Here is a 12,595-nt window from a genome sequence, read left to right as displayed (position 1 = left end):
TGTTCTATTACAGGGTGCTGAAAAGATACTGTCAATGAATGAATCTGGAGAACTTCAAGATCTCCTAATGAAGATTGAGGTAAATAATCCTTTCAAAAATAATCTTTGTATTAATTGTTGAATGAAAATTATTGTATGTGAACGAAATGCACATGTACTGATTTAACATAGATTTAGATATGTAGCGACCCCCTGGTGGAAAAGAAAACCCCCCAGAGTCAATACATTGCTGAAATGAAGAATTGAAAAAACATATGGCACCAGTCTCTTTCTTGTCTTTTTGAAAGAATTTAGGTTCCAGATATCTCCAGCAGCAATTCCAGACTCTGGTCCCACTCTCACTATCACAGTGCCTAAAAAGTAAAAGGGACCACGGTGCAATGCAAAAAAGGACCATACAGCAAACACTGGCAGCACTGTCTTTAGAACTCCACAACAAGGCAGTATGTGCCTCCATGCTTCCTCTCCAAGGAAGTACCAGGTTTCTCTGAGGGTCTGACTTATTCCCTATGGGAGGCAATCCTCTGCTCGCTCGGCACCTTGGATGCTGTGTTCCCCTTAACCAAACAGGACAGTTTCAGGATTCTGTGCTAGACCCTATGGACAGCACATCCTATTACACAAACCTCTCAATACCAAAACAACCCCTCACCCAGCTAGTCCCCAAATATACTTAGCCCTCCCCTACATGCACCCTTGGCAAAAATACTTCCTAGTGGTTGGGAAGGGGGGACATTCATATTCATGACCCAGCATTGATGCAACTTCCCTACAGTATACAGTATCTCACAAAAGTGAGTACACCCCTCACATTTTTGTAAATATTTTATTATATCTTTTCATGTGACAACACTGAAGAAATGACACTTTGCTACAATGTAAAGTAGTGGGTGTACAGCTTGTATAACAGTGTAAATTTACTGTCCCCTCAAAATAACTCAATACACAGCCAATAATGTCTAAACCGCTTGCAACAAAAGTGAGTACACCCCTAAGTGAATATGTCCAAATTGAGCCCAATTAGCCATTTTCCCTCCCCATTGTCATGTGACTGGTTAGTGTTACAAGGTCCCAGGTATGAATGGGGAGCAGGTGTGTTAAATTTGATGTTATCACTCTCACTCTCTCATACTGGTCACTGGAAGTTTAACATGGAACCTCATGGCAAAGAACTCTCTGAAGATCTGAAAAAAATAATTTTTGCTCTACATAAAGATGGCCTAGGCCAGTGATGGCAAACCTTGGCACCCCAAATGTTTTGGAACTATATTTCCCATGATGCTCAACTACACTGCAGAGTGCATGAGCATCATGGGAAATGTTGTTCCAAAACATCTGGGGTGCCAAGGTTCGCCATCACTGGCCTAGGCTATAAGAAGATTGCCAAGACCCCAATCAGACCTGCAGCACGGTGGCAAAGACCATACATCCGTTAACCAGGACAGGTTCAACTCAGAACAGGCCTCGCCATGGTCGACCAAAGCAGTTGAGTGCACATGCTCAGCGTCATATCCAGAGGTTGTCTTTGGGAAATAGACGTATGAATGCTGCCAGCATTGTTGCAGAGGTTGACGGGTTGGGGGGTCAGCCTATCAGTGCTTAGACCATGCGCTGCACACTGCATTAAATTGGTCTGCATGGCTGTCATCCCAAAACGAAGCCTTTTCTAAAGATGATTAACAAGAAAGCCCACAAAACAATTTGCTGAAGACAAGCAGACTAAGGACATGGATTACTGGAACCATGTCCTGTGGTCTGATGAGACCAAGATAAACGTATTTGGTTCAGATGGTGTCAAGCGTGTGTGGCAGCAACCAGGTGAGGAGTACAAAGACAAGTGTGTCTTGCCTACAGTCAAGCATGGCGGTGGGAGTGACATGGTCTGGGACTGCATGAGTTCTGCTGGCACTAGGGAGCTACAGTTCATTGAGGGAACCATGAATGCCAACATGTACTGTGACCTACTGAAGCAGAGCATGATCCCCTCCCTTCAGGAAACTGGGCCACAGGGCAGTATTCCAACATGATAACGACCCCCAAAACACCTCCAAGATGACCCCTGCCTTGCTAAAGAAGCTGAGGGTAAAGGTGATGGACTGGCCAAGCATGTCTCTAGACCTAACCCTATTGAGCATCTGTTGGGCATCCTCAAACGGAAGGTGGAGGAGTGCAAGGTCTCTAACATCCACCAGCTCAGTGATGTAGTCATGAAGGAGTGGAAGAGGACTCCAGTTGAAACCTGTGTAGCTCTGTTGAACTCCATGCCCAAAAAGGCAGTGCTGGAAAATAATGGTGGACACACGAAATATTGACACTTTGGGGACACTTTGGACATTTTTACTTAGGGGTGTACTCGCTTTTGTTGCCAGCGGTTTAGACATTAATGGCTGTGTGTTTAAATGATTTTGAGGGAACAGAACATTTACACTGTTATACAAGATGTACAACCACTATTTTACATTGTAGCAAAGTGTCATTTCTTCAGTGTTGTCACATGAAAAGATATAATAAAATATTTACAAAAATGAGGGGTGTACTCACTTTTGTGAGATACTGTATATTGTCAAAGGCCTGAAAAATTGACACATAATGACAGCAGCCTGGGACATCAGCAACACTGAGCCTATGGGAAAACCAGTGAGATGCTACAAATTAGCTTGGGCCGATTACTACTTGGCAGAACTAAAATTGCCCAGTCTCTACTGCCTAGGACACGGGGGCTACAGATAGAAAGAAAAATAGAAGGAAAGAGTGTAAGAAGGGGGACCAAAGAAACTATGTTTATGACTTTTGTGCTGAAAATACTGTGTGAGCCTCATGACTTGTGGCATTCAGGGGTAAGTCTCGAGGGAATGTAGGTTGTTGTAATTTTTTAGGTGCCTGCAAGGAGTAACCAAGGACCACTACAATACCCCCAAAATTAATTCTCTTAGTCACTTCCACAGACAGGTTTCAGGACTTAATGAGGTGTTCACTAGAGCGGGCAGATCACATGAAACATGTTGAGGATTATGAGAACTCCTCCCCTCTTTTGTCTGCAAGGATTTTGTGCTAGTTTATGAGTTGTAAGATTTTATGCCAAAAATGCCCTCATGTCATTGAAATGTGAACTGATAAAGGTTTTTTTCTATCATTTTGGTGGGGTGAGGTAATTTTTCAAAACAATTTTTCATTTGCAATAAAATAAATCTAGGTGACACAGTTGCAATTCCTGTTTTTTAAGAAACATTGTCAATACTACACCAGTTACCTCTAAAATTCTTTTTGTACCCATACTGCATAGCAATAAGGAGTATTACACATAGAAGTCACAGTCAAAAGACAAATCCATTCATAGATTTTAAACCTGATTGGTTGCTGTGGTACAGTAAAGACTATCTAAGACTGTTAATTCCCCCCAAAGCATTCATAAGCAGGGCATCTGTGTGGTATTTGTGTAGTATGTTAAAGTGTTAAGTGTTAAAGATATCGTGGCTGCAAACATATTTTTTTTTAGGTCTTTCTCCTTTATTGTCACCTTGGGATCCTGCCAGCAACACACTTCCTGTCCTTAGGTGATAACACTCACTCAGTGTAATGTATCTATGACGGACGGACGGCTGCTGCTTCGTCTTCCTCTCTTTTATCTCAAACATCCCCTCTTTTATTTCAAGCTTCTTTTTCATCTTAATTACATGGTGGGGGGTTAGTAAGTCATTGTAGTAATTGTTGATTTAGAGAAATCCTTTGGATGGAATAATATCATTAATTGGGATTTCAGTTCAATTCACAAATTCTAAAAAATGGAACTGTTGGTTTTAGGATGGCTTAGCTCCTAAAAAAGACTGTATATAGTTGAGAAAACAATGGAAATACCACAAACTGAAAGTGGAGTTCCAGTTTTTTTAAAAAAACACCTATGTGATGTTCGCACAGAATCATATACATAGCGGTATGATTACTAAGTGTATATGTTCGCATTCCTTTTCCTTTTTAAAAGCTTACTCAGCTCTCCCCAGTGAGCATGCTCCAATCTACAGTGTGGGCATCTGAAACCCACTCATTTCTTCCAGGATACGGTGCTGCTGGCTACCCAGCATGCACCTCCTGATCTCGTGCATGCGCATATGTTGTATAACGGTTACGTGATAGTTTAAGTTCTTTTAAAGTTTTTTTTTTTCAATATGTGCAAAGAGTGATTACACAAATACTTAAAAGTATAACATTTATTAAAGATAATGACAGATACAAATAAAGAAAATATGACAAGAATTCTTAACTAAAGATACTGTTTCCGCCATGGAGTTCCATTTGCTGTTACGCAACATGGCCAGATGATCAGATCGGACGGTTGCATGATTGCATCTTACCAGGTGGGCTGTGATAATATGGAACTTGAATGTAAGGAAAAGACCACCCCCAGCCAACTACCTTTGCAATATGACCCCTCAAGGACTTTGTCAGTTAACAATAACATTCTTTTGGTATAATGTAAAGCTATGCTTATGTCCTTATATGGCTTCCTTAACCAGGATATTAGAGGCTTTATTAGATATTTGTGATGCCAACTTTAATAAGGAATATGAAATATGCAATTTGCCTATCACTATATTGTAAAAATTGAAGCGCACAAATTGTGTTGCAGACGCTGCAATCCTACTATATTAATGAAATCCCAAGACTGCTCTTGCCACTGCTGCCGCCACCAATCCGATCCCTTCACCACAGACGCTGGTAACAATGGCGACAACAAACTGGTTGCCCTTTTTAAAAATGGAGCTTATCCCTGCCTTGCATCGTATCATTTTCTGTTAGGAAATACCACAATGCTACAAGTGGAGGATGCCCATTGACTCTTGGGATTGATGAACCTTATATACCAGGAGCCAATGTGCAGCCAGACATGCCGTATCTCGGGCAGGCGTTCCCCTGTGCAAATAAGGTACATTGATTACTGAAAATTGTAAAGCAATCACGAATGGGGAAGAGGGCGGGGGGGGGGGGGGTTGGGTGGTTAAGCGCAAAATTTGAAATATGGATGGAACTCTGCTTTAAGATTAGTTATTTCAAAGACAGCAGCTCAGGTTTTGGTAAATGCTTATAACTCCCTGTGAATTGAACTGCAATATCAATTAATGATATCTTCCTTCCAATCTATCTTCTGTCCTTCAGTATCTATATTCCATGGACGATATCTTTTATTTAAGGTTTCAGGATAGGAAGTTACAAGCTTCTACTGAAAACTGAACTTTTGGCTTTATAATAACTAAATGCTTAAGCTTTTGTTATTTCCATTGTTTTCTCTATTACATCCAGTCTTTTTCACCGTCTTCCCCTGATTCAGTGTTGACATTAACATATTCCAATAAGATTTTACTGAAGTAAAAAGACCCAGGTATGGTGATATTGGTCTGGCAGATAGCATCTGCTATTATTGGTATTGGAGGTGTTGTTTGGCTGATGATCAGCCTTTGTATTTGTTGACATACGTATATGTTGGGGGACAGGCTTTATATAGTAGTTAAAAAAAAAAACAGGGTGCAACTGGCCATGTAATGTAGTGTGAGGACAGTGGCTGGTATATTTAAGAATGTTTGATTCAGTAGTATACATAATCAATGGTAATGGCAAAGTACATGAAAAGTATTATTGTTGTTATTTTTATTATTATTATACAGGATTTATATAGCGCAAACAGGTTACGCAGTGCTTTACAATATAAAAGGGAGACAGTACAGTAACAATACAATAAAATACAAGAGGGTTAAGAGGGCCCTGCTCACAAGATCTTACAATCAAATAGGGTGGGGCAAGTGGTACAGAAAGTTGTAACTGTGGGGGATAAGCTGATGGAAGTGATAAAAGATTAGCTGGAGGCATGATAGGCTTCCATAAAGAGTTGCGTTTCAGGGGTCACCTAAAGACAGCCAGATTAGGAGATAGCCAGACAAATTGTAGAGAGTTCCAGAGAATGGGGGAGGCTCTGGGGAAGTCTTGGAGATGAGCATGTGAGGAGGAGACAAGGAAGCCTGAGAGCAGGAGGTCTTGAGATGAGCAGAGAGGACGGTTTGGATAAAATTTTGAGACAAGATCACTGATGTAGCTCGGGGCAGAGTTGAGAACGACTTTGTATGTTGTTGTTAATATTTTGAATTTAATTTGATGGGTGATCAGAAGCCAGTGTCGGGATTGGCGGAGAGTTGTGGCAGACACTGAGTGCTTGGTAAGGTAGATAAGTCTGGCAGCAGCACTCAGGATAGACTAAAGAGGGGATAGCCTATGGAGAGTCAGGCCTATGAGAAGGAAGCTGCAATAGTGAAGGCGAGAGATAACAAGGTAGTGAATGAGTAGCTTGGTGGTTTAATTAGGTAAAAAAGGGCAAATTTTAGAGATGTTATGGAGGTGAAGTCTACAAGCTTTTGACAACAACTAGATTTGGGGCTGAAAGGACAGGTCAGAGTCTAAGATTACACCTAGTACTCTAGCGTGAGGGGAGGGATTGATGGTTGCATTATTGACCGCAATATAAAAGTCATGGAAGGGGGCACAGGCAGGGGGGAAAGTTATTAGCTCAGTTTTAGAGAGTTTTAGCTTGAGGAAGTGGTTTGACATTCATTCTGATATGTCCATTAGTAAGTTAGTAGTGCGAGAGGAGACTGAAGGAGTGAGGTGAGGACTGAGGAGTAGACAGGTAGATTTGGGTGTCATCGGCATAGAGATGGTATTGGAAGCCATGGGAGATTATTAAGTGACCGAGGGAGGAGGTGTAGATAGAGAAGAAAAGGGGTCCAAGAACAAAGCCTTGGCGGACTCCTACAGAAAGAGGAAATGGAGAGGAGGAGACAAAGTTGTAGATAACACTGAAGGAGCTCTGTGATGGGTAGGAGGAGAACCAGGATAGAGCAGAATCTTGGAGGCCAAGGGAACAGAGTTTATTGGGAAGGAGCGGGTGAACAACACTATCAAAGGCCACAAGGTCAAGTAGTAGGAGTATGGAGTAATAAAGATGGAATGACTTGTGGTACTATGGTAAATAATATCACCTTGGGCTTTACCTGGATTAATCCAGAATATAGAATACTGTTTAGACAGTGCTATGAAATCATTTAACTCATTTGCAGGTCCTTTTTTTTGAAAAGGATGATCTATTTATTGATACCATACACATACAAAGCAAATTGGCTTTGAGAATGTCATAGTTTTTTCCTTTTCTAGTTTTGTTTGCTGATCATTCCGAAAAGCAGCAATCAACATTTATTACTCAACTAGTTAAAGCTTTATAGTCACCCATAAAGTATTTGTAGCGTTCAGTTCAGATAAACATTCACACATTATGTTATTCAGGGTTATGAATTATCCATGTCATTTGATGGCTTTTTATCCATGGCATGGTGACTTCAGATTACGTAACACTGCTGTTACAATGAGCTGACATAATGGCTTGCTGTCCTGCATTATTGTTTGTTCTAGTTGCTCTTCAGAGAATCGTTAGCGCTGATGGAGGCTCATGCACAATTGTGAAGATGTTATGCTAAACAATTGGATTCATGCCAAGTGAGCAATTCTGCTGGTTCACATATTGCCTTCGAGAACACACCATACTTCAGAAGAGGAATATGCAGCTGTTTTACAGAAAGATCTCCTGAACATCTGCAGATTACAGAGTAAAATCTGAATTACAAAATTCAGTTCAGTTGAACTGTACTGGGGCTCTACATTTGGCTACTGTACTGTTCACTGGACCTCTTCTGCTGTTGGTTGTGATAAACACTGGCTTCTTTTGTAAATCATTTATTAAAAAGCATGGAGACAGATACAGGAAGGTAGTTGCAATGCGTAGTTGCTCAGTAGCACAGCCAGCCATCAATGTAGTGGTGCACTTGCATGTTGTGTACTATATATATGCAAGCAATCCATGATTGACTGAAATCTGGTCAACCTGTAGCAGATATGGCCATTAAGGAAGGCCAAATAAAGGAGATATGGACATCTATATTTTGTGTGTGTGTGGAGGGGATATGAAATAAGTCATATGGGGACCAAAAAGTAGTGATGCAGCTATCATATAACCACATCCTCCATTTAATATCCTTATTTGGAAATAAGGTGGAGGGCAGCCCAATTTAAAATATTTATATAGCCAGCCCAACAGCATAATATAATAATGTGTGTTTCTTTGTTTTTTTCCTGCAGAGAGTTCAGCACCCCCATGCATGTGCCTCCTGTGGGGGTTTTGGCTTTGTCCCTTGTCTAGTGTGCCATGGAAGCAAGATGTCAGTGTTCCGGAACTGCTTCACGGACTCTTTTAAAGCTTTAAAGTGCACAGCCTGCAATGAGAATGGCCTACAGCGCTGTAAAAGGTGTACTGTATAAGACAAGCAAAGCTTCTTTGTAAAGCCTCATTTTACAATTGATTATTTCTTGCACATTTTTTAAGGTGACATTTGCATCAATAAAATGAATTTCTACATACCTTGACCTCTTTAAATTTAATTTTATCGTAAGATGCAGTGCTAGTATATAGAAAGGTTAAACACAATACAAATTAGCCATATTGATCCCCAATTGCTTACATTTAAGGGAGCTTTTGATTGGCTGTGTGTTTGCGCCAAGGGCACAAGTCCCTTCCACACTTCTTCCAGACAGAAAAACAACCCTCCTGCTTGAGGTCTCACACCTCAGCCATTGTGTGCGCATTTCCATGACAGAGTGTCACATACCTAGTCGGAGGCTGAAGTGCTGAGAGGGCTTCCATTGCAGCTGAGTGCAGGACACCCCTGAAGGTGGTGACAGGGAGTGCCATGCCAAAAGAAGCAGGGGTTGCCAGCTGCGACAAGCTGAAGTGGTGAGATTTTTGTTGGATGGTGGCTGGATGAGCAGGATGCACTGCTGGGCAGGAGTTCCTCAAATGTATTAGATGAGACTTGGCAGAAGGGAGAGCCAGGAGCAGAGTCAGGAGCCAGGACAGTAGTCATGCATGGAATATCAGGCAGGAGTAAGGCAGCAAGCAGAGTCAGAAGTCAGCTGGGGACATACATTGGGAATCAGGCAGTAGTGGAGTCAGAAGAGGAAGCCAAAGGTCATTCATGGATCAGCAGGCAAAAGCAGAGTCATTGTAGCAAAGCCAGGGTCAAAGCCAGGAATGGAGACAAGACAGGTCAAAGGCAATCCGGGTTGGTAACAGGGAATCCAGAAATAACAGAGACAGGAACACACAGGGAAGCTGAAGATCATCCAGCAACTTGTGGTTTAGCCTGCTGGCTTTAAACAGGGCAGTGGACACCAGGATCTGTCAGGCCATGGCGATTACACATCAATGTTTGCCACTGTTTGCGACTGAGCACACATTCGCACTGGCAAATGCCTGAGTGCCTATAATCTGAGAACTTGCTGATTATTATTATTATTAGATGTGCCCTTTCTTCTTTGAACGATTCTCTGACACAGAGGCCTTCCGATGACATTCCTGGCCATTAACCTTTATATCTCAAGGAAGGAAGATCCACACAAAAAGATATGGATTATATGGATTTTACTGATGTTACATTAAGATGGCAATTACAGTCAAATCACGCAGATTTACTATCCTGAATCATTTGATAGCATTTTGTCAATAACTCACAGTCACATGTGAAAGCAGCACACAGTACATTTCCAGCCATCTATTCTTGCTCACTCTTTCTCCACCCATAGTCATTAGTACTCAGAGGGCTCCGGTGTGCCTTAGGCATTCTATGTCCAGCTCACAACTTCTTACTTGTAGCCTCCTGAGACAGGATCACTGCAATTCCCCTCTGCCTTGGGTACACTTCTCCCAGATCCTCCAGAGGGATAGCTTCACTTCAGGGAACATTTGGCCTGGCCTAGTCGTCAACATCATAAGAGACAGGATGACTACAGCCTAAGTTCAGCTCTACCTCTCCCTGTCCTCCAGCCCTTTCTAGGGCTTCCTCTTGGCTGGCTACACCTGCATGCTGGTGGAAATTCTGATTCCCATGCCCCAAATGCACTAGGGCTCCTCCCAAACTGGTTTATATGTGAGCACTGACTTAATCATGACATCACTACAGGAGGACTCTAACTAAAAGGGACATAGCACCTGATTACTCTATTCTCTGTTGCCAACACTTTTCTTGGGCACAGCCACCTAGTGGCATACTAGCTAACTGTGCCTGCTTACATAAATTTATATTTAACAATCAGTAAAAGTGTTCATGCTGAATAAAAGAAAATGTTCAACTGAAAAAGCGTATATTATAACAAGCAGGCTATGTAACATTCAAGCTGACAGGCTCCACCCATGTTTTGCCAACTAAACTACCATGATTACTGAGAAGACAAGAAAGAAAAATCAATGCACCATTGCAGTATATGCAGAAATACTATTGAAATGTACAGTTCAACAGGAAAAGCCAAGCCGTAAAGAAGAAGATGAAAGCATTTTATTAGAGCTTCAGATAGGCTTGTGAATCCCCGTGGCAATCCCTTCAGCTCCACTGCAAAATTTTTTATTTTTTTGCAAATATAAATTTTTATTGAGAACATCCAGATACAGGTAAAATAGAATACATATCAAAGAAGTACAACCTGGTCATACAAAAATCAGTGACATTGGGAAATCACAAATCGGTGCCGCCATCAATGTAAGTCTCAGAAGACATAGCTACAAACTTCCCCCAACGAAGGGATAGGAGCATGGCAGTACTCCAGGTAAGTGCTATTAAAGAAACCCTCTGCGGACCGTTACACTGTAATGGTTTTTGTACAGCTGGTCTCTTCGGAGACCCCAAGAGAGAAGAAAATAAAGCAGAAGGATAAAAAGGAATATAGAGAGGGAGAAGGGGGGGGGGAGTAGGGAAGGGCAGGGGAGGTAAGTAAAAGGGAAAACAAGGGGGGAGTGTAGGAGGGAGGGATTCCACTGCAAAATGTATACAAATGTGTACAGAAGTGTATTGGCAAGACAAACATAACTCAAAATGAGATGCTCCCCCTCTGAGCATGCCATCTAGTCCTCGTGCCATATAATAAATATAGATCCAGTATACTTGTCACTTAGTTCACTTGCCCTTAGTCACTCTCTCCATTTCTTGACAGCATATGACACTTTTATCAAATACACAAACTGAAGCAAGAGGCAGGAAGGGGGTATGTTGAGCCTACTGTAAATAAATGGGTGACAGGGACTCAAGACAATATTGAATTTTTGTTGCCTCTTTTTCCAACTTTTAACTAATATAATGGGTATTTTCAAAATAAATATTTATGTAACTCAGGATAAATGTGGATAAACAAAATAAATATTTTCATTTCTGCTTTTTGTAGACAATAGAAAAGTGTGCCTATTTCAGAATGAGCAAGGTCACACAGTCTATTTAGGTCTACCAATAGAAAAATAAAAATAAAATAGAAAACCTTCATATACAGAACCCTATACACACAGTTGATCCAGAAAAAGATACTAAAAGTAGTGATGGGCTCGGGCGTGCTCGGATTGAGCCCACCAGGAAGTCGGCACTGCACACCGCCAATCATAGGCAGTGTTTGTATGTGCAGCTGCCAGTTGGGAAATGCCTCACTGCCTATGATTGGCGGTGTGCAGTGAGGGCTCGATCTGAACACGCCTGAGCCCATCAATACCTATAAGCAAGGTCCAATTTGCTACAGTGGGGGAAAAAAATCCTCTCTGATCCCCTGAAGACAATCAGATATTCCCTGGATCAAACTCTGATGTTCTTATCTATAAATGTCAATATACAGTTATACTTTGTGCATTTAGGAATGCATACAATTTTTTTTTAAATAATTTCCAGAGCTGGCCAATCTTTTCCACATTTTCACAGCCTTTATATAAGTGAAGGTTAAATATCTTTACCTACAGACATAAAGAGTTCCTCCTTGTCTTTTGTAATGACCTTAAAGTGAATAATTTTGTACCAAGTTCACTATATGAACCACTTGTTTTTATTTATGGTGATCATATACCCTCTTAATCGCCTCTTCTCAACAGAGAATAAATTAAAGTGCTACCAAACCCAGGACCCGGCATTCACTATATCTGGTCTACAGCAGTACACAGAACATGGAAATGCAATTATTTTAGTAAATATAAACTGATAAATACCTTTTCTCATCAGCAATATAAAACGCAATATAAAACGACGGTGACTTGTATCAGTCTATGTTTAAAACTTGAAGGAGTAGTTTTCATTCTCCCCTAATCCTCTGTCTGGACAGTGCTGATTGGCCGTGTGCTAATTACATGCACTCTTCCAAGAAACTCTCTAGCAATGCACATCCAACTGAGCATGTGCAGCCTGACACCTAATGCTCTGTTCTATCACAAGATGGGTTGGATGCAGTTAATGAAGTGGAGGATCAGAGAGACAGGAACACACAACCTTTATACACAATGCAGAGGATTAACCCCTTAGGTTCCACAGTGAGTATAACAAGCATGCTTTACTGCATAAACACACTGATTTTACTGTTGTGGGTTTAGTAACACTTTAAAGGAATTGTAAAGTCTAAACGTTTTTCACCTTAATGCATTCTATGCAATAAGGTTAAAAAAATGGATTTTTGTAAGATCTTACCGTAAAATCCTTTTCTCTTAAGC

General features: G+C 41.2%; 1 protein-coding gene across 1 annotated transcript in view; it reads left to right on the top strand.

Moving 5' to 3' along the window:
• GRXCR1 (glutaredoxin and cysteine rich domain containing 1) overlaps positions 1–8,352 on the top strand; it is a gene marked incomplete at both ends in the record, with an annotated part of 83,695 nt that extends 75,343 nt beyond the window's left edge. Inside the window, 2 exons of the mRNA XM_082249520.1 lie at positions 14–79; positions 8,173–8,352. Of these exons, the coding sequence (XP_082105646.1) occupies positions 14–79; positions 8,173–8,352 (246 nt within the window). The remainder of the gene's footprint in view (positions 1–13; positions 80–8,172) is intronic.
• Positions 8,353–12,595: the final 4,243 nt, after the last annotated feature.

Source organism: Pelophylax lessonae (genome assembly GCF_965119305.1).
Source record: "Pelophylax lessonae genome assembly, chromosome: 1".
NCBI lineage: Eukaryota > Metazoa > Chordata > Amphibia > Anura > Ranidae > Pelophylax > Pelophylax lessonae.
The sequence above is the reverse complement of the archived record's forward strand: the minus strand, read 5'-3'. Positions and strand labels throughout refer to the sequence as shown.